Here is a 22,339-nt window from a genome sequence, read left to right as displayed (position 1 = left end):
CTTGTAGCCCAGCATCTGCATAGGGGATGTCAGTCCAATAAAGGCTGCTATATAAACTGCTGGCACTGCTCAGGCGAGAAATGCTGTAAAACTCAAGTAGTTAACAGGCATCAGTTAACTGGCATTTACTAATCAATACACAGGATGAAGAAATGATGTGTATTGCCATGGTACCATTCTTTTAACAACTCAGAATGGTTTTGCCTCAAAAACTGCCCAAGACTTCCATTTAACTCCCATTTATCAGGTCAGGAAACTGAAGCATGACTCAGGGTTGCATTTTCCTAAATCAAAGCCTTTTAATTCCATTACTTGCTGTGAGAAGTACCCCAAAAGCACCAGAAATAAGCAAAAGATACACTTTTTTATTACACAGAATTCATTTTGACTCCAAATTTATCTGTGTTAAATACACAGGCACATACAAATACATCAGAGAAAGAGCTGGTCTTTACATCATTGTACACAGCTTGGTCTGTTTATGGTAGTATGGTTAGTATTTCTGTTGGGCTGTCTGTGCTCTCCTTACTAAATAAAGCTCTCCCTGTCTATGCAGTTCATAAGGGAGCATTCCTCTATCCAGACAGGATGTTTTGGAGTGTTTTGAGACAACGACTGCCAAGAATTATCACGAACTGCCTAAGCAGAATGTGCATGGGGGAGGGTGAAACTGGCTTCATGAAATGAGCTGCACAAGCAGCAACGTCCTACCTGGGCCCAGTTGCTGAAGACCTGCCCGTTCCCTCCGTAAGTGACAAGCTCCTGAGGAAACTGGAAAAGACAATTTATAAGGCAAGCACTTTTCTGGAGCATTTTGCTGTGTCTCCAAGCTGGTTTTCTAATCTCAGTAATAAATCTTTTCTAGGGCTTATTGTAGCAACTCTAAATTCCTGAAATCAGAAAATATTATTATTAAAGTGATTATCTAAGGAAAAGAAAGAAAATTCCTTTTCAAAATGAGGCGTTTGTTATTGTTACGGTGGTATTTTGGCTGCGGAATGCCACAACGTGGTTCCTTGGTTGCCATTTCCATATCAGACATCCCAGTAAGCTCCTTTAGAGGGACAGAGTGAGCTTATAGATTGGTTGCCACTGGCATTTACAGCTGGAAGAGTCTATGAGCAGCAGGGCAGAGGGGCGTAGTTGCATGCCTCTGTGCATTACATTGGGTAGTGCTGGGAAAGATGTCCTCTGGTCCTGTAATCCTCCAGTCAATCTGTGCTTGAGGGATGAGCTTTCAAAGCAGAGAGCATCAGCACCGATTTTTCAATGTAATTTGGAGTAGCAGCAATGTACTAAGAGCTGAGCTCTACTTGCTACAGGTAGCAACGAAGCTCCCATCTATAGTGGAAGCTGGAGTGAGCCTTACTGGTGGTGTAGGATGCCCAAGAGGTCTGTGTTAGGACCAGGACCCCCTGTGTAGGATTCAGAACTGCACACAACAGGAAACTAAAGAACTTAATACAAAAGATTCCAAAGCCCAGGAATCAACACACAACCACAAGTATAGAAGCAGCTTTAGCCCCTTGCAGACTCACAGAAATGGACGTTCTAGCACATCACCCATTAGGTACCACACTTTACGTGCCTAGTCAACACACAGCAGCCAGCTCTCCATGTACAGGGGCTGGCATGGACCTTGGGGCACAGAACTAACAAAACACCCAGGAACAACTAAAATCCTATTCAGTCCATGGAAGAAGAATCACCTGCGCAAGGATTAATGGCATCCTATATGCCTAAATTGTTCAGGTTTTATATGAGAGCACAGAACAGTCACTTGCAGATCTGCTGCCCTATGAATCCAGTTTATTTTCACTGTACCTTACCTGAGCCACTGAGGGATCCAGATTATTCATGATCATCAACATAATGGCAGCAGCTGATTTGGTCTTGCAAGGGTATTCTCCTATGGGGTACGCTCTGAAACAGGAGGCAAAAATTAAGGAGAGACACTGATTCATGAGGGCGACCACAACCACAGACCCCACAGTGAGTCAGGTTAAACAAGCAAAGAAAATACCTGCATTCAGCTTATTTACTGAATCAGTTAATCACAACTGGCACATATGGTGGCCAAGAGCTCTCATTGCTTTAAACTGGATTATTCTGGGGAGGCTGGAACTGGCCTCTCTAATGCCGTTACCAGGCCAAGCAGCTATATCCTGCCACACCAAGGAAAACAGCATCAGTGGAAGCTGCCTTCAGGCTCAGCAGCTCTTGTTATTTAAGATCCTATCTAAGACACTCAGCTTGAATTTCAGTCCCAAAGCAGCTCTCAAAACCTGAAACAGTTTGGAGAAAAACAGGCCTTTTTATTGAATAAGATGTATTTCATGCAGGCAGTGGAGAGGTGAGATAGAGGAAACCCTCACAAAGGTATCCTGAGTCAGGTTTCCTACCACTAGCGTGGTTCAATGCCAACTGCCGCAATCATCTCACTGCTATCTTCTCCTGCACCATCTGCCATAACAAACTGCTCTAAAACCTCTATCCTAGATTTATACTGTCACCCTTAAGGGCAGGGACAATTCCTTTGCTGTGTTTGCCTAGGTCCCAGTACAACTATGCTGCAGCCCCTAAGGCACAATACTAAAAGGCAGTATAACCATTGAAGAGTTTTGCTCTTTCCTTTCTGTAAGCAGCACCACCATTAGAGATGCTGGAATTCCTAAAGGCAGACAGGATCACTTAACATGGTTTCTAAATGATCTCCCTTTTATTGGGCCATCAATCTTCAGCAGCTGGACACTTGGTTTGTACAGGGAAGACAGCTATGCTAGAAAGGTTCTGAAATATATATTCTACACATTTAGTAAACAGGCTCCCCCCATGATCGGATGCACTTTATCCTTGCTTTGTACATCAGGATACTAAACCAAATACCTTGTAGTCTTTGCCAAATCAGCAGGGAATGCATTGGAGTTTTTCCATAGTACTTTATTAGCATTTGCTGCTTTTCTTAGCTTGATGTGATAAAACAACAGGATTTCTATGGAATGATACCAATGCATCAAGAGAAGGGATTTCCACATAATGTTGTGCAGAGCGTAAGATGCCCAAAGTTTAGATATCAGTTGAGTGTGCTGGTATGGGAACATGGCTGTTAAATGGAACAGAACCAAGTTGGACTCTGCTCCCTGGGACACAACAAAAACTACTAGGCTACAGAGAACAAAACGCTTTGTCTTAATCTGAGACTGTAAGAATCTAATAGAGTGATCAGTGAAATGAAGCTATTAAATAGTCACTGATGCCAGTGATGGAAACCAGCTGGTGGACTGCCTCATGAAGCCTACTTGGAAGGTGCCCTGGTCAGGACTAGGGTCCTCTGAAGTCCAGCTCTGCAATATCTTTCAAACAGTCTTCCAGTTGTCTTCCCCTTAGCTGAATTCTACAGCAGCTGACCCCAGGCTAGTATGGGCAGCACAGATGTCTGTGGAAATCAGAGTGCTTTCTGGTCCCTTGCTTTATTCAGATTCCTGTGTAGACATTAACCAGGCGCCTGCTGGATGCAAAAAGGAATCCATCAGTCTGAAAAACGCAGCTAGCCCCTGGCAGCCCTCTCTGAAACTGTTCTGCTTCACAAACATTAGCCCCATCAGCCCCAGAATGAAGTGATGCTCCAAGATCAACAGGCACAGCACATTACAAACCAGGGTCAGATACAGGTTCCAATGATGGAAAGATGTACTGTCTTCCTATTAAGCCCAGAAAACCTTCTTTGTCAGACTGGGAAACAACCAGCCACTCACAGCAGGCCCAACCCCATTCACTCATCTGGTCTTACCTCTTGGTTCAGCTGAGACTTGACTTGCAGCACCTCAAGTTTTCTGTCCAGGTTGCAATCAGAGGTCTCTGCATAATGACTGGCCTTTAGAAACTAAGACCTGCCATGGGGCAGAGCATCTGGGATCTCTGTGTATGATAAAGCCAGCATTATCAAGCACACAACCTTGCACAAACCTTTCCATTGAGTGGTGCTGAGCTTTCTAGCAGTGAGACTGTCCTAGTCCTGGCCCAGCCTATCCAGAAAGGTGCACACTGTCTACCTACTAGTGCCATGGGATTCATGAGGATGAAAGTGGGAGGATGAAGGATAAGTGTTACACAGCTTTACAGAAGAGCACCCCAAAACATGCAGTATCCCTCACTGGAAATGAAACCACTGTATCTAATGATACACGGAGCATCCGATTTATTCAGATGAAGCACTTCATTGGTATGTTATGACATGAGTTCTACAAGAGGTAAGTTAGGACACAGCAATGCCACTATCTAAAGGGCAGTTCCACAGGTGAAAGGTGGTTATCAGCCAAATACAGTGCGAGTTATCCAGTCCTTACCTCATCTCGATCTCTGGGAAGAACCTGTACATATAGATGTGGCCATACAGCCGGAGCTCCTCAGCAAATTCCAGGGCCAGCTTCTTTTGTATTTCAGGTGGGAAATAACGCAAGGCATTGCGCAAAGCCAGCTGCCAAAAACACCCAGAGACAAAAAAACGAGGGAAAAGAGAAATGGAGGTAAGAAGGTGGCCCTGAACCTTAGCCAGACTCAACTGGAAGCTTGCCTAAGCTATCACAAGGATGAGACGATTTTAAAGGCCAAGCTTACACCAGAGGAGCTCCATTCCTGCTTTCCTATTGAAGTTTTTCTACCTGCATCTTCCCTTGTAGATTCAATTCCTGAACACATGTAACCCTCCCCATCCCAAATCTGCATGGAGAGACCTTGATCTGCTCAATAGTGCTCAATCCCAGTGTCAGACATGGATGTCTTCCCTCTCACAGTGCTAGGGGGCACTGAACTACCAAGGAAAGCATTCAGAATTCCTTAGACTGGGACTCTGAACTCCTACAGACACTGAAGACCTTCAAAAGAGGGAACTCAGCCCTGAGTTATGTGACATACTCCCAGATGAAGATGTTCTTGGGCTAAGTCTTATTAAAGATTCACTACATAAACCCCCACCCTCTGCAATACATTATGTTACTGATGCTACATGTATCACTTCCAAATTAGCTTACATGATTAATAGGCACTGAATTAAATTCTGCAGATGATGCTACGTGGCTTACACTCTGTTGTCTTCAAAGACATTACCCATGGTTTGCAAAGTACAGTATGTCCTTTTGGATGAAAGGAGCCATAAATAAATCACTATCTTTAGTAACAGTCATGTATCTGTATTCCATGTCCCATTTGATTAAAACCATAATGAGAATAAAGATCCTGTAATCTTTGAAAAGCCAATTTCATGCAAAGATGCTAAAAGACTTCATAAGTTCCCTGACAAGTGGTGATACTATCCAAATGACTTTTAGTTGAGATCTACAAGTCATATGGAATTCCACATCTTTATTAGGCTGATTTAATAGCTGTAGAAAGGGTAGAAAGGGATCACACTTGCTTTCAAATCCAATAACAGTCTATAAAACCATCAGGAAAACATAGTTTTGGAGAGGGCTGTTATAGCAAGGATACCCCATGTTTGTGATACATTTTGGTGGCATTTCAAAGAGTTATGGAACAAGTGCTTTCGGGATGAAGTGAAGGGGTTGGCTGTAGCACAGGTATCTAAACAAAGGCATCAAGAACCATCCAGTCCAGGTATCATCAACATTTATCTTGGTAAGAAGTCCTGAAAAGCTCTCTAAAGCCCTCAGCTCAGTAATACAACTCCTAATTCAACATGACTATGGGCCGGTTCATACAGTTAGAGCTCTCCAGCTCCTTCATTTGAGCATGCTGGTCTCACACACCTTAGAGCAACTGAAAGAACAATATTTAAGTCTCAAAATGCCTCATACTAAAAGAGGGTTTTGTTGGCACACTTGCTGCTGAACAGGTCTGGGTCAGACCCTTTCACATCAGTGAAGCTATACTGATGTGCACCAGCTGAGACCTGACCTGTAAAACCCCTCCAAATTACATTTGCCCTTCCATGCAGGGAATGACAAGGGGGAAAACCCTATTTACCAGCTAATCAAATACAAACACCATTTCAACCACCACCTTACTCTTCTCCAGTTAGATAAGCAGTCACTTTTCAAGGGCATGTTATTAATGAACACAAAACTCCCAGCTATATCCACATCATGACAAAATACGTGGGGATTTTCAAAGTCAATCTCAGAGGCAAACAACCACAGTGAGTTCTCAATCTAAGGAGTTCCTAAAGCACGAATAAAACCACCCACACCCCTTACAACAACACAGCCAAGAGGGAAAACATTGCTGAATTTGGCATTTTGGCTGCATATGAGAGCTACCAGGATAAGTGTTTTGCTTCCAGCCCAGCAAAGATCACGCAGGCTTTGATCGATACATTTGTAGTTATAATGAAACTAATGGGCAAATATTCTTCTTTGCCCTAAAAATACAAGCAAGTAAAATCTGTTTGGGTTTCCAAATGAATTTTCTCAGCCTGAGCCTCTATGCTATTAGTGCTACGCACCAGCAGAAGCTTGAATTTTGATGATGCAAACATTAATGAAACATGAACTTGGATGTGACATGAAGGGTGCGAAGGGCACCTTGGTTGGGCAGACAATAGGGATCCTGTAAAAGAGGACCAAGACTGCAGCTTGTTTAGCTGAACTGAACAAAGGTGACATTTGATTGTTGTCTCACTGCAGGATAAGTGTCAAAGCAGGAAGGAGCATCAGGAAAATGCTGAAGAGGAATAAATAGCTGTGAATTACCTATAAATGTAGTCCTGAAATTAGACTAATTTAAATATAAGAGGCTCTGAAACAACCTCTCAATAGGAGAGCTGGGCACTGAAAATTGCTTAGATAGAGCCTGGCTGCTTTATGAAAGGGCAATTGCCATGTGCATCAGGAAGAATCTTGCATATTCATTATGGAGTCAAACTGAATAACCTAAGAAAGGCACTCAAGGAGCAAATTCAAACAGGCTGATCACTGCTTTTGTGGACAGGCAATACAAGGTCATCATTTCTTACATTTCATTACAGCTCCATATAAAACAGTATTCTAACCTATCCAGTGCAGTGCAAGCATTACATGCAAAGTCTTCTTCTTAGATGTGCCAGCTGGATCTACTCTTTGACTCATGCTTAAGCTCTAGTCACTATTAGGGTGTCTTTTTGTGTACTCACTAGCATTGACAGAGTAAAACATGATCCTGCTGCTATTCAATCAAGATTCAGACCTGTCAATGTCAACAGAACCCATGAAATCCTGCTCCAATCAATCAGCTGTAAATATCTTTGTTGGGTGAGTCTCTCGAGGAATCAAGCATACCAGCCTCCTCCCTAATTGGTGTTCGCTGAGGAGCCAGGGCCTCTTCAGAAGGAATACCATTCATTTCCATTTTATAACAGCATCATCAGGACTTCCAACTGAAGAATCCCAAGAGACTCAAATACTGAGATTTGCAGGCTCAAAGGGAAAAGGTAAGCATGAGGAGACAAAGCAAATAGCTGAACTCTACAACAGCCTCATTCTTAGTTCTGCCCCTCTTATCCCAGGGAGGTTGCTTGTCTCCCACCCATCATCTTCTGCCTGATGATATCCAGGCCCAGAGTATTTGGTGGCACTATTCTGTAAGCAGCAACTGTAAAAGCAAGATTGTTGTTTCATGTATTATTCTTCCTGATAGGTCCCAGTTTAGGTCAGCTCAGGAAGTAAACATAGCGATGTCTGACTGACCATTACTATAAATACTTTGCAGGCTGTGAAAAAGCTTCCCGAGTTCTTTATCATCCAGATGTTCCAAAACAGGAGCCAACAAATTGGCCTTCCCAATCCACATAGAAACTTAAAAGCAGCCTTATTTTGGGATGTGTAAAGCAACCATTAAGGTCAAGTGTCCAGCTGCTTTTCCAGAACATTGAAGCACTTCAGGTGCTATGTGACTTCATAGGCTCTGGTTGCAGCTCTTCGCACTAGGATGTCATGAAGCAAAGTCCAGTTGTTCCTGAAGGAAAAAGGGAGCAAGCAGAATAACAGAGCCAGCAGCACAGACACCTCACCAGCCAGGGTCCAGCCTCACAGTACCTGCAGAGATGAGCTGGGCAACCCAGGGATGGCAGCCACCAAGAGTCCAAGTCATCAGGCAAGATCATGGTGATGTGCAGGTAGGCGGCCAAGGTAGAAGTGCAAGTCGGGACTAGGTCTGGTGATGGTCACCACAGAGAGACAGTGCTCAAAGCCTGGCAGGACAGCTCACAGGTAGAGACCAGATCAATGTGGTCCATGGCTGGGTACAGAGATACTCCAGTGACAGAACTACAGACAGACACATTTCCACCACGAGTAGGAGTGAGAGCCCAGGCCTGAGCTTAAATAGAGCCCTTAAACCTGTTCACAGAGGGCATGGGTGGAGATTTCAGGTGAGGCTCATCAAGGCCATCAAGGCCCATGACTGACCTTAGGGCCCTGTGACAGATACACAGGTGACGATGATGATGCTGGGGCAGCAGGAAGACTGCAGCATAATGTAGCTCTAAGATACATAAGGGAATCACTGTGTGGATGAAGGTGTGCCACTGTTTTCTGATGCTGAGCAACACTAAGAAGGGCACGTTCAATTGAATATCATTGATTACTGAGGATGCAGCATCCTTGTTCTGCAAAGGACACTCCATGCATACGATTTTAAGGGCAGTTTCTTTGTAGTGTATTTACAGTAAGATACAGATGCTGAGAAACAGAAGAGCTGTGGAGGGAAAGAGGGAGGATGCAGCTGTTCCAGTCTATAGACAAAGAAGAGAACTCAGGAAACACAGAAAGAGAATCAGTTCTGAGAAATGGTTTGATTTATCCAAAAAGATTGAAGTTGGTATGATAGGAAGAATTATATACTTCTTCAACAAGATCCAAAGCACACAGAGCTTTATAAATCTCCCAGGGTTTCTATTATAACCACAAAAGGAGGTCCAAGAAAATAAAGCATTGGCAGTCCTAAGGGTTGTTATTGTAAAACTGGATTGAAGGCATGTGAAAAGAGGGACAAATCCTGAGGAAGTCAGTAGATTCATTATCATTAACTTCATTTCTGTCAGAGTTCTGAGTACTTCAGTCAGAAAACAGTGTCACACATACAGATAAGCCTCACAATATGCTCAGCATTACACGCTGTCAACAAAATCTGGAAGCCTGTCTCAAGACTTAAAAACCAGCTCACAGTCAGACAACCTTTCTGTCTACATGCTTTCTAAGCGCAGAACAGCTCTTAAAAAGAGAGATTTGACCTTTCAGATATCAAATAAATACCAGCTGAGCCTCTGACTCTGTCAAGAGTTTAAGGTGGAGGATTCAGAGTAAAACAAAGCAGAAAGGAAGCTTTTAAATCTCTAACAGTCTAATAAAAACCCAGCTAGCATAACTTCTTATCACATGTGGTAGGTAATAGGGAGAGATGAGGATAGGATGTTAGACAGTAGATTGGGGCCAGAAAATCAGCCTATTGCTGTCCTGCAGCACTTAAAGGAGGCAGAAAACTATTCCAGTTTCTGTACAAGGATTGAGGACTTTTGTCATTACGTTTCTCTCCCCAGGTAAAGAGTAAGGCTTGGCATCCTTTGGAGAGATATCATCCCCTGTCCTGCAACACTGACTCCTCCATGCTACAGCAGGGGAAAAATGATTTAGCAAAGGCAAGGAATAAAATGGAGATGTTTGGCAATGTTCTGACGTGCCATGGAGCTCACTCCCCGCTGCTTTATCTTCAGAGCCATCACCACAGCCTTCTTCTGCACACTTGGTAGCCACAGTTCCATGTGTGTGAGCTGTCTCAGGCACAGACAGGATGCTTCAGCCATGAATGCTCCTGATACTGACGTAAATCCTCTTTAGATATCAACCAGCTGATCCTCTTTCCACCCTTTTTCTAGGCTCTCCTCAGCTTGTGGAAGTGGACTTTGAAGGAATTTGGCAGCTGATGCCAGTGGGGAACTCCCACGAAGGCAAAGGAGTTGTGTGCAGCTTGTTAGGGGGAAGGAACTTCTGTTGCTCTGACCAGAATGTCACACTCCAAGTGATGCTACATGTGATGAAGCACAGACTTTCAAACTAAGGATCCCACCTTATCCTCTCTCCCACAGATTCCTATGGATCTCCACCCATTGACCATTATGTTCTGCTGCTGATTATGTTCTAAATCTCTAGCCTGGAATAATGCAATGATTACTTTAGTGTGTGCGTAGGCTATTCAAACAAAAAGAGGCTGGAAAAGAATTACACAACTAAGGACAAATAATTAACTCAGCTCCCTACAAACTTCCCTAAATTCCAGGATTCTCGGGCTACTGGATAAAATAAAGTATCTTTGGATCTTTTATTCAGATAACTTTCACTCCCATACATATGAAGTGGTTTTGCAACAGCACTCATAATTTCATCTTCTAGAACAACGCTGGATTGACATTGTTGAAATCTAGTGCCTCTTGTTTAGCCATTTAAAGGCATGGAAGCTGTTGTGCAGCAAATCTCCCTCATACCATAGAATCATGGAAACATAGAATGGTTTGGGTTGGAAGGGACCTTAAAGCTCATCCAGTTCCAACCCCCTGCCATGGGCAAGGACACCTTCCACTAGAGCAAGTTGCTCCAAGCCCCGTCCAACCTGGTTATCTCTTGGGGAGGAAGAAAGCAAGCAAGCAGAAGAGCTTCCAGTACTTCATCCCATTACCCACTGGAATTATAATACCAAGGAAACATATTTCCCACGAAGCCCAGGCTCAGAATAGCATTTGAGGCAATCAGATCCGTTGCTCTGAGCTGCATTTATCTGAAGTGAGGCCCAGTGAAAGCCCATGTTACCTTTTTCTCCTGAGAAGTGAGATTAGGGGTTCTCACAGGCGCATGGGGTATTCCTTTCCTCCGACCTCTGTTTTCAGGCAAAGGGTATAGAGGAAGGCCACGACAGATTTCTTTCAGGCTGCTCATGGCTGCTGAGTAAATACAAGGAGGAAAGGCAAGGCAAACAGAAGAGGTGCAAGGAATAGGAAGGTGCAGGCAAGCAGGATGTTAAGGGATGCAGATCCCTCCACTCCAGGTGATCAGAAGAGGACAGCCTGTCCTTTGGCTTCTGCAAACAGCTCTTGAAGCACAGGGGCAGGTGGCAGAGGTGACCCTCCTCTCCCCTCCGCTCCATGCCATTGGCTCTTCCCTCCTCCCCCAAAATGAATGATTCACAGTTTTGCTGCTGAGTCCCTGGGTGCTTTGTCACTAAGCCACTAGAGCAAACTCAGCCACCTTCCAAATCGTCTCATTGCCCCAGTGTCCTAGTGAGAGTCCTGGTCTGGAGCAGGAACCTTGCCTGAGACCTCAAGGATCGGGCATTTACATTTCCATGCTTTAGGAACTAACTAACTATTGATCACATCACTGTTCATGCACACTGTTCAGCTGAGATGGGCATCCCATGTTTGACACCTCTAGGTATGGGCTGTTCCTCAGATGTCACCAGCTCATCTTCTAAATAACAGCAGTTATCATTGACAGCCCTTAGGTGTTAGCTCCTCTTAGCTTCTAGGCACAAATGGACTTTATTAAACTGGAAATGCACCCATTGGAACTAGTGGTTTTCTCAATGCAGGCAATAATTGGGAGGACAAATTCAGGTTCTCAGGTCTAAGTTACTTTTATATCCTACAGTCAACAACAACTAGAAAGCCATAGGGTACTGCCACTGAGACATCACAACTAACTGAATATCCTTCACTTTGATTTCCCACTTACAGTGCAACGTGAATTCTGCTGTCCATCTTGAGCTGTTTAATAACACAGGAGCTTCTTGAACTTTATTACATCCATGGAACTACAGCTCTTGGCCAGGCGACTCTCTCAAGTGCCACAGTTTAAGCCTGGTGAAATTGACTGGGAGAGACACTTCACTTAGGAATGAGCCTAAAACCTGGGAATAAAACCCCACTGCATTTCCCCACAAAGGCAGCGATCAACAAGCGGTGACAACAAAGCTCAGTTATTAAATGACAGCATCTCATTAATGTCACATCGCCTTCAGCTCTGGGACATGCTGCACATCCCCAGCTCCCACTGAAGATGCTGGGGTTGAAAGAACTAGGAGCATCCCAGGGGAGCTGAGTGTGCAGCAGATGCAAACCTCTGAAGGATGCTACCTGTCATTCATGGCAGGAGAGTTTTGGTTGGTGTTTATACACTGATTTAGCTGCTTTCAAACAAAAGGCAAAGACAAAAAGGAGAGGGAGAAGAATTCTTCATATTTAAAGAATTTCTGGTGGGCTTTCGCATTAAAAACATACAAAAGGAAGGTAAAGTCAGAAAATCTGCCCCAAAACTGAGCTAAATAACCCTGCCTTATGTGAACATTTCCACCCCAAAGGGAAATAAATGTCATTATTCTTTATGACCCACGTCCTCCAAATCCCTGCACACACACGAGCACAAGAATAACCTTGTTTGCCTCTCCACTCCCATCAGACCTGCTTCCTTCTGTGACACCCAGAATTGAACGGTGTGAAAAGTGAAGATAGAGAGAATGAAGCTGGAGGGGGGTGTAGGAGCTCACTGAAATAAATGATTTCTGGGGCTGAGCACTTTCACCCCGTTTGCTGCATGCTGGAGCCTCCCGAGTACATCCAACTCCAGGGACATGCCCGGTGTTTGGTGTGCCAGTGATGATGCTCCAGCAGACACCCCAGCTTCTCTGGAAAGCCCCAGGTCCCCTCACTGCCAGATTTGTCCCAGCTCAGGTCTGTGATGATGGAAAGAAACCCTGCTCGTGTGCTCCTTTGTGCACCTATGAACCCTAAAGACATCCCCCCTGCTCTCCCCATGCACCGGGGCTGCCTTTTGGTACCTGAAGGGGGATGCTCCGGGCAGTGCCCGGAGCAGGGCGGGTGTCGTGCTCCGGGCGGGCGGGCAGAGGGTGCTGCAGGGACAGCGGGCACCGGCCGGGCAGGCAGCGCGGTGCCCCCGCCCTGCACACACAGGCACAGGCAGAGGGACAGACACCGGCTCCTGGAGAGGAAGATGCGTCTGGAACACGACGCCTGCATCTGAGCACGGCAAGGACCAGAGCAGCCGACGAGGAGGTGCGGAACCGACCCATCCTCCTCCTCCTCCCGATACCCCCCCCCGCCCCCCCCAAGCACATATAAAGAGCAGGAAGAAGATCACATGTTAGAATAATCCCCTCTGCAGCCAGACAGGACCAGAGAGGAGAGCTGCCCAGTTAGGACTGAGAGATGCGCTAAAAGCTGAAGGGAGGCACGGCCAAAACTTGAAGATAACCAGGCACCGTCGGGAGGAAGGACCCCCAGCCCAAGCGCTGCTGGAGCAGGAGGGAGGAAGGATTCCCAGCGTCCCCCCTCTTCCCTTTCTCCCCTCTCTCCTGGCGCTGGGCATCGCATCTCCTCCCCTGCCCTTGTGCCCTCCGCAGCCCCCAAGGCTGGGGAGAGCCGCACTCCGGCGGCAGCGGCAGCCGGGACCTCCCGGGCACTGGCCCCGGCCCCGGCGGGCTGCCCTTGGCTGCGTTTTCGACTCCCTGGCGCTCGCTGTGTGAAGCAAATCCCTTGGAGGTGGGGGAGAAGTGGCTTCCGTGACAGCGGAGGCAGGAGGGAAGTGATACAAGATAAACCAAACCAAAACACAAGACAAGAGAGAGAAGAGCCAAGAAAGCACTTGCTTCTCATCATCCCTCAGGGAGAAAAGCCAGCTCCTCTCTTCTATGACCCTCCGCTGCAGGGAGCAAAGGGAGAGAAGGTCCGGGGATACCCTGCTAAGGACGCGCTGCCCGGACCCCAGCGCCACCATCAGCCGCTGGGGAAGGTCGCCAAGGGGAGCCGAGGCAGAGCCAGAGCCAGAACCAAAACCAAGCTCCTCCGAAAGCAAGGAGCAGAAATGAAAGTTTCCAAATAGCATCCATCCACTCGCCAAGGACCGGACAGAACGGAGCTCGCTGAGGCGCTCAGGGATGTGAACGTCCCCAGCCCGCTGCATGGAGAGGGGTGAAGACACCCAGAATCCTTATTTATTGGAAGCAATGAATGGGTGACACCCAGAAGGCATCTGAGTCCTGAGGACCCCCCCCCCCCCCTACACACACACACAACAAACAGCTCTGGACCCAAACAAGACCAAGAAGAATGAGGCAGCAGCCTTGACCCCTGCACTGAGGGGAAGGTGAGCAGAGAGAAAGCAAGCAAGCACAGAAAAGCCATGCAAGCACCAAACCTGTAGGTTATTGCAGCTCTCTTTTGCTTCACTGAGGACAGCTATTCTGCTGACAGCCATGCAGCATCAAGGCATCATGCTGATTGTGTTCTTGGAATATGTTATATCTGGCCATGGGGAAGCAGGTAAGTGAAATACATCAATATTGCCATTCTGAAACAATTTATCCTAAGTTGAGTGAAGGGAAGGGGAATAGAAATCAGAGCTGTTGGCTAAAAGAAATGATGTTAACATCTTTAGGTTGGATTTTTACAAGGAATCTGGGTTGGTCAGTATATATATATATATATATATATATATATATATATATATGCTTCTTACCCCTTGCAATACACAGCTTTATAGCTCAGTCTCTTCCCAAAGGCTTAGGATGTACAGTTTCATACATCCTTACAAGAAAAAAGTGTTATTTTTGTGAATGAAAGTAACAGAAAAAGAGAGAGAGGGAGATGGATTGAGATGTGCTGGGTACATGTTTTGAGGATGAAACATTGCCTTCCTAGGCAGGACAAGGGTGAACCAACAACATCCTTGGACAGCAGCACTGGAGGAATCGGAATTATTCTCTGTTAACTCCGTTGTGCATCATTAAAAGTCAGAGACACTGTTTAGGAATTACTGTTTATCCAAGCCAGCCCATTCATTCAGTGTATTCCCTGATTTCATAGTTAACATGCAGTGGACAAGATTAAATTAGCATTAGATTAAAAACGGATTAGGACTGAGTCCATTCCCCACACTACCTGTGCTGTTTAAGGGATGGATTTAAGGTATTTTCATACATTTATAATCCTGTCACATTATCCCATGACTCAGTTGGGAAAAAGCCTGTCTATCACAACATGCCAGGGAATGAGTGGAGGGAGGACATGTACCTTAGTCCTTTCAGTGTCTCATCTTGGGCATTCCCTGTTTTCCCAGTCTGGGACTCTCCCTGTAGGATACATCTGTTGACACACAGCACAGGAAGGTTGGGGAGCTGGCGGTGAAGCTGCTGATGCTGTTGCAGAAGGCAGCCTCTTACAAACCAGCCTAAATCTGCTCTGCAGCCAATTCAAAGGTGAAAATGAATCTGCAAGGAGATGCAGCCTGCAGCTGACTGCTTGGGAAGTGAATTTGAGGGGAGGGTGGGAGTTCTGCATGGAGCTAAACATGCTCTGAGTGTAACAGTGTGGGACATAGGGAATAACAGCAACATAATTGGATACTGAAGGTGATGATGTTAAGGATTCAATGTCACTTCAAATGATTATATGCTGCTGGGTCAAAAGGTTTTACAAGCCGTCAACCTGTGAAAACACAAGGGTTACCTGCTCATTCTATTCTATTATTATTATTACTATTATTATTATTATTATTGAAGCAGTATTAAAATCTTGAATTAACCTTGAACCTCTGTAGGTCCTCTTACAGGCAGGGTCAGTACTGCTCAGACTATGGTTAGTCTGGACAGTGCCCATCTATGTAAAACGATTTGGAAGTCTCAGCCTTTTCCTGAGCAAAGACATGTACAGTGAGGTGTGTTTCGTACCTATATTATTAGCCCATACAGTAAACTCATTTTTCAGCCCTATAGTTGATCCCTCCTGATCAAAAGCAAAACATATTGATGGGGCAGCTGTGTGGGGAATACATGAAGTATAATATTTGTGGGGAACACAATATTTGCCTTCTGCTGTCTCTGTGCAGAGAAGTCAGTCTGGATTGTTAAGATTGGCTGCTTGCATCTTTAACTGGAATGCCAAAGGAAAATAAAACCCCTTAGTGGTTAGGCTGGAGGAGTCACTTAGGTTTTATATTGTGAGATGTGACACTTGGGTGATCTTTCCCTAGCGCTGCTCCCCTCCCTCTGCAGTGGTCTCTTGCATATTGGGACAGTTGTTAAGAAAGGTTTCCTCTGGGCTCAGGTTATTCAGCTCCTCTGTAAATGAAGTTGTAGGTGTTGAAGCCCATTGTTACTCCAGAAAGGATGTGGCAGGCAAACTGCAACTGGACACAGTGGATGAGAGCCCAGACCTGGGGTCTTATTCTGTCCATGCCCTGGGCCATGGAAGCAGATTGGGTTTGTAGCATATTCAGAACTTCACCTCTGGGGTATTTATGAAGGCTGGCTCTGTAGCTCCAGTTATTACGGCTATTTTAGTGCAGAAATACATCAGGCTACTCATAAATGGATGAAGACTTGCCAAACTTATTGCATGTTGGCCCCAGATAACAAAGGGCTGCATGGCACTTCTGTTGTAACAGCATTAAGGGGTGAAGTTCTAGGTTTGACTAATAAAAACTTGTGCCACTCCTGTCCCCAGGGTGCTTGGCTTCAAAAGAACATCTGAAGTTTTTGGTTATTAAGGAAAAAGCTAAACTGATACAGAACAAGAGAAATCCAGGTTGGACATAACATGCACAAAGTGCTCCATCAAAACCATAGCAGAAGATACACAAAGGTTTTAGTGTTCACATGTTGCACAGAACTGTGAAATTCACTCTCCTGTCTCACCATAGGAGACTTGGACACACACAGTCATAAATTTGATACGAAAAGAAATAGAAATTCCAATTAAAATCACTCACAAAAGGCAGCTCTCCAGTCACCTCCGCAGGCTTTGAGTGACCATATGACCTTTCTAATGTCAAGTGTCCAATGGAGGGTGAAAAAAAGCCTTAAAAAACCCCAGAACCTGTTTTTAATTCATGTCTACAATGTTCCATTCCATTCCAAGGTGAGTAAGAGATGTCTGTTTGAGATGGCATCTCAGGAATATCAGTAGTGTGACCTCCCTTCAGCTGTAGGATTCCCTAACCATTGGGTAATGCTGTTGTTACAACACGTGCTGGGCATGTGCCATTGACCTGTCACTTTATGGCACAGCTCTGAGGAACCAGAAAACAGGCAAATAAATTAATCATACCGTAGCCAAACTCTATGGAGTAAAACCATTCTCTATTGAGCAAACCCAGCCTCTATGGAGTAAAAACTCATCAACTCCATAATAACATATAGTGCCCATGCACAATCGAAGTGTTTAGTTCTTTATGAATTATTCAGTGAGTCCTCCTGGCACTTGGGGTGAGTTGTTTGTTCTCCTGCTGCTGTTTCTGTCCTGCAGCAGTCTTTCCTCACTGTCCAGATTCCACATTTCATGTTGTTTCCCCAGAATCGGTGAGTGATGGACAGGCTGCAGCATCCCTGTGGCCAAGCAATGTCCTGCCAATTGATTTCTTTAAACACAAAGCTTTTAATCGACTGCAGATTTTGTCTTCCAACTCCCTCCTGCTCATTTGCACTTTGTTCTTCTCCCATTTTGCTAATGACACAGCAGTTCAGACAGGAACTGTTTATTGATATTGCTGCATTAGCTGGCGGAGGAAATCAACCTTCTTGTGACTCTTATGCAAGAGAACAACCATGGTTTTCTCCCTTTCCAGGTTCAGACAAACCAGCTGAAAAACTCGATACCAGAATAATAGCCCATTTATGAGAAATATCAAAAGCAGCCATTCCCTTTAATAAGTTTCCTTTTTTACTTTGACATCCTTGTCTGCAAAGCTTCCCCTACGTAAGTCCTTGAATTCAGAACTGCTGCATCCCATTTCCTTCAGAAAAGCTTCAGTAGTGTGATGCATCAGCAGAGATGGACTTCCTTTTAATTATATGTTATATTTATCCATAATCCAATAGCACTTGCAATATGAATGCATTCTTAATCAAAACTAAGCAACCTGACTCTTTGAGCTAATGCTTGTTCCAAGTTCAGTTATAAGATCAGTCCCATTAAATTGTCTGGAGGCAAAGATGACATCTTTCTGCAGCACTGAGCAATATCAGCTAAAATCCAATCTACTTTAAACACAGAAATTTCTGTGATTTCCTTATTTCCAGTAACTTTTACCAAACAGCTTGGACACGAACACGAACACGAACCTAAATGCCACTTGCAAAGACATTCTCAAGGCTCATTGTGGTTTTGCTGACCTGAAAACCTGAGTCCTTTCTCAGGACAAAAAGCCTCAGAGAAATTGCAAGGAACCTCCCAGATAAAATCTCTGCAGCTCCTGGTGTTCCCCTGTACCTGTACCAGGCTCGGATGGAGTAAGAAGTTCATAATGAGAAAGATAATACATTGAAATGGTCATTAAGCAGTGAGGATGGTGTGAGGGCTGGCTGGAGGATCTCCATTACCACCTGCTGAGTTGAAGCTGGGGAGCCAAGAACAGAACTGATAGAGCCAAACATCCCAATCTCCTTTCCTCTCCAGCTGACTTCTGCGGCAAATCCTGTGTCATGAAAATCCATCACTGTGCTGGCACAGGCAGCGGTGGGACTGAGGAGGAGCAGCTTTCATTCCTCTGATGCGAGGACTATAGGAGCACATGTAATTCAGGCACTGCTGCAGTCTTCCAGTCACCTAGGACTTCACTGGGATACTAGAAAACATCTTGGCCAGCCCATTCCAACCACTGGTGGAAGACAACCTCCACCAGCAGGAAACCACTACTACTGTGTCTCCAGACACCTTCTCTTTCCTTGCGGCTGCTGCTTAGTGTCTGCAAGGCACACACACTAAGTCCAAGTTCCTTTGAAGGTGGCTTCCACCTGCTCCTAAGAGTAGTCAAGGGCATTTTTGGATGATCTGATTTCTTGCTATCTGAGGCTTAAGACTACCTTATGCTCCAGGTAAGCTAAGACAGTATACTCCCTTGATCAATAGGATCCAATAGGCATACAGCAACTTTGTTTTGCATCCTAATCCTGGGAAGCAAAATGCACGAGGTGTTTTCCAAACCAATACCCATGTCTGACCTTTCTCTTATGGCCTGGGCAGAAATGCCATGAAGGAACTAAGGACAGAAACAACTCAGAGGCAAAACCTTGCATGTTACACACTAGTTTTCACCTTAAACATTCCCTTTGGAAAGAGGGACATCAGTTTCAACCAACTACATTTACAATTTGAGTATTTTTATAGGGCTGAATTAGAGTCTTTTTTTTCTTTGACATAACTTCACCTTAAAACCTATTTTGCTTGGGGAAAGGCTGAATAAAAACCAAGGAGGGATCTGAAATGTTGACCTAGACTGTTGAACTAATAGCCGACCTCTGAACTGCTCCTGGATTACCCAGGGTTTACGGTCATCCTAGGTTTCATTGGAAGGGTCATTTCCTGTAGGACTTCCATCCAGCCATCTGACTTGTGACCCCTTGGATTAGATTTATGACCTTGCAAGGTCACTCTTTAACTCCTTCTAGACTCTTAAGTTGCAAAGAGGACGTCGTACGTCATTAGAAACGCAGTTTTCACCAGCATGGTAAGGTTTTGGAATGCTCTTTAATGCCAGTTAAAGACACTATTGATTTCCAAACAGTATTAAGACTTTGTAGTTATTCCTGTCCTTTTTAATTCAGAAGCAGTTGTACACATGGAAGATACCCCCAAATTTGCCACTCTTTGGAAATTTGACAAACAATATTGTCACTTTCTGTCCATGTCAAGGTATTTGAACAAGAGACTTGGTTTTAAACTCTTCTAAGCATTAACAGCTCCAGCTGATCTCAATAGGAGCAGCAGAAACTCAACTTCCTTTCAAAATTATGCCAGTAATGAGTCACTGCAGAAATACATGCATTCTTTCTGTGTTTGTATGTGTAATTAGTGTCCATAATGAGCTGGCCAGCAATAGTCTCTTTAATGTATCTACAATGTGTAGAACAGTTTGACTTTGCTTTCTGGTAACAATGAAAATAAATGCATTGAATAGATTCAGCCTCAGTTAGAATCATAGAATCCTAGAATAGTTAGGGTTGGAAAGGACCTTAAGATCATCCAGTTCCAACCCCCTGCCATGGGCAGGGACACCTCACACTAAACCATGGCACCCAAGGCTCTGTCCAACCTGGCCTTCAACACCACCAGGGATGGAGCATTCACAACTTCCCTGGGCAGCCCAATACAGTGCCTCACCACCCTTACAGTAAAGAACTTCTTCCTTATATTCAATCTAAACTTTCCCTGTTTGTTTTAACCCATTACCCCTTGTCCTGTCACTCCAGTCCCTAATGAAGAGTCCCTCCCCAGCATCCCTATAGGCCCCCTTCAGATACTGGAAGGCTGCCATGAGGTCTCCACGCAGCCTTCTCTTCTCCAGGCTGAACAGCCCCAACTTTCTCAGCCTGTCTTCATACAGGAGGTGCTCCAGTCCCCTGATCATCCTTGTGGCTCTCCTCTGGACTTGTATATAGACTTGTTATAGAGCTTTACAGGAGTGAAAGTAAGAAAACACAAGATTTCTGTGGTTAAACATTAAATTCATGTTTAGCCATCAAATTTAGATGGACACAACTGCATTTTCAACAGACGTAACAAAGCGAAGCACCACGAGCATGAATTTTCTAAAGACCTCAGTTTCTGAGTTAGGACCAAATCCAAGGACTAGATTTACTAAGAAATTCCTTCCCAACTTTGTGTGAAAAGATGAAGTAGCTCTCCTTAGAAGTACATCACTCCCCAAACGAAGATGCCAGTCATTTGTATGGTCACCTATGTTACAGCCTGAGAACTGTGTGAGAAACTCTCCTTGCTGTGTTTCTTTGCCTTGTGTTTCAGACCCCACCAGGCCCCGAGCCTTCCGCTGCAATGGTCGGTCCTGCAACCCTCCAGTGGGAAACCTGGCAACAGGGAGGACACCGGTCACCCTCACCACGTGTGGCCAGAACAGCACAGAGCTCTACTGCTTCTACCCAGACCAGAATCTCCTCCATCAGGTCACCCATGGCTGTGGGCAGCCTCGCTGCACCAAGTGTAATGCCAACCAGCCTGATAACTCCCATCTCCCTGCTGACATGACGGATGATTTCTTTGCAAACCCCATCTCCTGGTGGCAGTCTGCCCAAGGGGTACACAGGGAAGAAATCAGACTGGACTTTGAAACAGAATTCTACCTGACCCATGTCATTGCTGTGTTCAAGTCACCTCGCCCAGCTGCAATGGTGTTGGAAAGATCCCAGGACTATGGGCAGACTTGGAGGCCATACAAGTATTTCTCTGTCAACTGTACAGCGACTTTTGGACTCCAGGATGATCTGATTGAGGAGGGCTCCATGTGCACATCCAGGTATTCAGATGCAATGCCCTGCACCAGAGGAGAGGTAAGTAGTAACTGAGGTTTGGACTGAGTTTAATGTCAAACAGCTAATGACTGGCTGAAAATCAGAGAGCATGTACTCAAAGAGATGCCATGCATATAAATGAAGAAAGGTCACCCATCCCCAAAAGCTTTGTGTTAGAAAATGAAGGGTAAGAAGAAGAATTATATATCAATGAAAATTAATAGAAACGCTATAAGGAATTTCTTTTATGGGAGTTGCACACTGCCGAATTTTACATTGCAGATGCCAGGAACTGAGCTAGAATTCCAACCAAATAGATGTAGGGAAATACACATAGAGTCTGATCTATCCAAACTGTTTTCCTGCTTTAGGATGACATGAGCTGCATGGTCATAGAATCATAGGATCATAGAATAGTTCGGGCTGGAAGGGACCTTCAAAGGTCATCTAGTCCAACCCACCTGCAATGAGCAGGGACATCCTGAACTAGACCAAGCTGAACAGCACCGGTTCCAATACCAACCCCTGAGGAGCACGGCTTGTCATGGGCTTCCACTGGGACACTGAGACATTGACCACAACTCTCTGAGTGTGGCCACAGACAAAGTTATGGCATTTGGATGTTTAATACAAATAAAACAGACTTTCAAGAAGGCACAGTAGCAAATATTTGAAGATCATAGGACAAACTCACTAACACCTACATGGTCACTCCTTTTCTTCTCCATCTAAAAAGTTCTGGATGATTGACTGACTTTTAAATGCATCCTTCCCCTAAATTTAGTGCAAATTTCTTGCTGGGGGCGACCACTCTGTATTAAGCCAAAGGATCCAGGAACAGGAAGTGGAAGTGAGCAGCCAGGTTTCACTATTTCAGTGGGAAAAGAGCAGACATAAAGGCACAAAAGGAAATTATGAGAGATTCCTATAACCACAACAGAAGCTGAAGTCCTTTCACTTCCCTCTCTCTTCCTCAGAGAAGTCCCAACCCTCTTGGTCTCCCCGTCTGGAAGTGATCATGCAGGTTTGGCAGTAATACTTT

At 44.9% G+C, this 22,339-nt stretch overlaps 2 protein-coding genes across 2 annotated transcripts in view; one reads left to right on the top strand and one right to left on the bottom strand.

Moving 5' to 3' along the window:
- Positions 1 to 11,055, bottom strand: part of UROC1 (urocanate hydratase 1) — a 35,775-nt gene extending 24,720 nt beyond the window's left edge. Inside the window, exons 1-4 of the mRNA XM_057417536.1 lie at positions 10,794 to 11,055; positions 4,347 to 4,477; positions 1,830 to 1,923; positions 712 to 771 (exon numbers count right to left, since the gene is read on the bottom strand). Coding sequence (XP_057273519.1) covers positions 712 to 771; positions 1,830 to 1,923; positions 4,347 to 4,477; positions 10,794 to 10,919 — 411 coding nt within the window. The 5' untranslated portion in view covers positions 10,920 to 11,055. The remainder of the gene's footprint in view (positions 1 to 711; positions 772 to 1,829; positions 1,924 to 4,346; positions 4,478 to 10,793) is intronic.
- A 2,048-nt stretch (positions 11,056 to 13,103) lies between these two features.
- LOC130603654 (netrin-4-like) overlaps positions 13,104 to 22,339 on the top strand; it is a 43,092-nt gene continuing 33,856 nt past the window's right edge. Inside the window, exons 1-2 of the mRNA XM_057417537.1 lie at positions 13,104 to 14,317; positions 20,795 to 21,336. Coding sequence (XP_057273520.1) covers positions 14,251 to 14,317; positions 20,795 to 21,336 — 609 coding nt within the window. The 5' untranslated portion in view covers positions 13,104 to 14,250. The remainder of the gene's footprint in view (positions 14,318 to 20,794; positions 21,337 to 22,339) is intronic.

This window comes from Pezoporus wallicus, unplaced genomic scaffold (genome assembly GCF_028554395.1).
Source record: "Pezoporus wallicus isolate ANWC-B61680 ecotype Strahan unplaced genomic scaffold, APGP_CSIRO_Pwel_v1 contig_8542, whole genome shotgun sequence".
In the NCBI taxonomy this organism is placed as follows: Eukaryota; Metazoa; Chordata; class Aves; order Psittaciformes; family Psittacidae; genus Pezoporus; species Pezoporus wallicus.
This window is presented reverse-complemented; position numbering and strand designations above follow the sequence as displayed.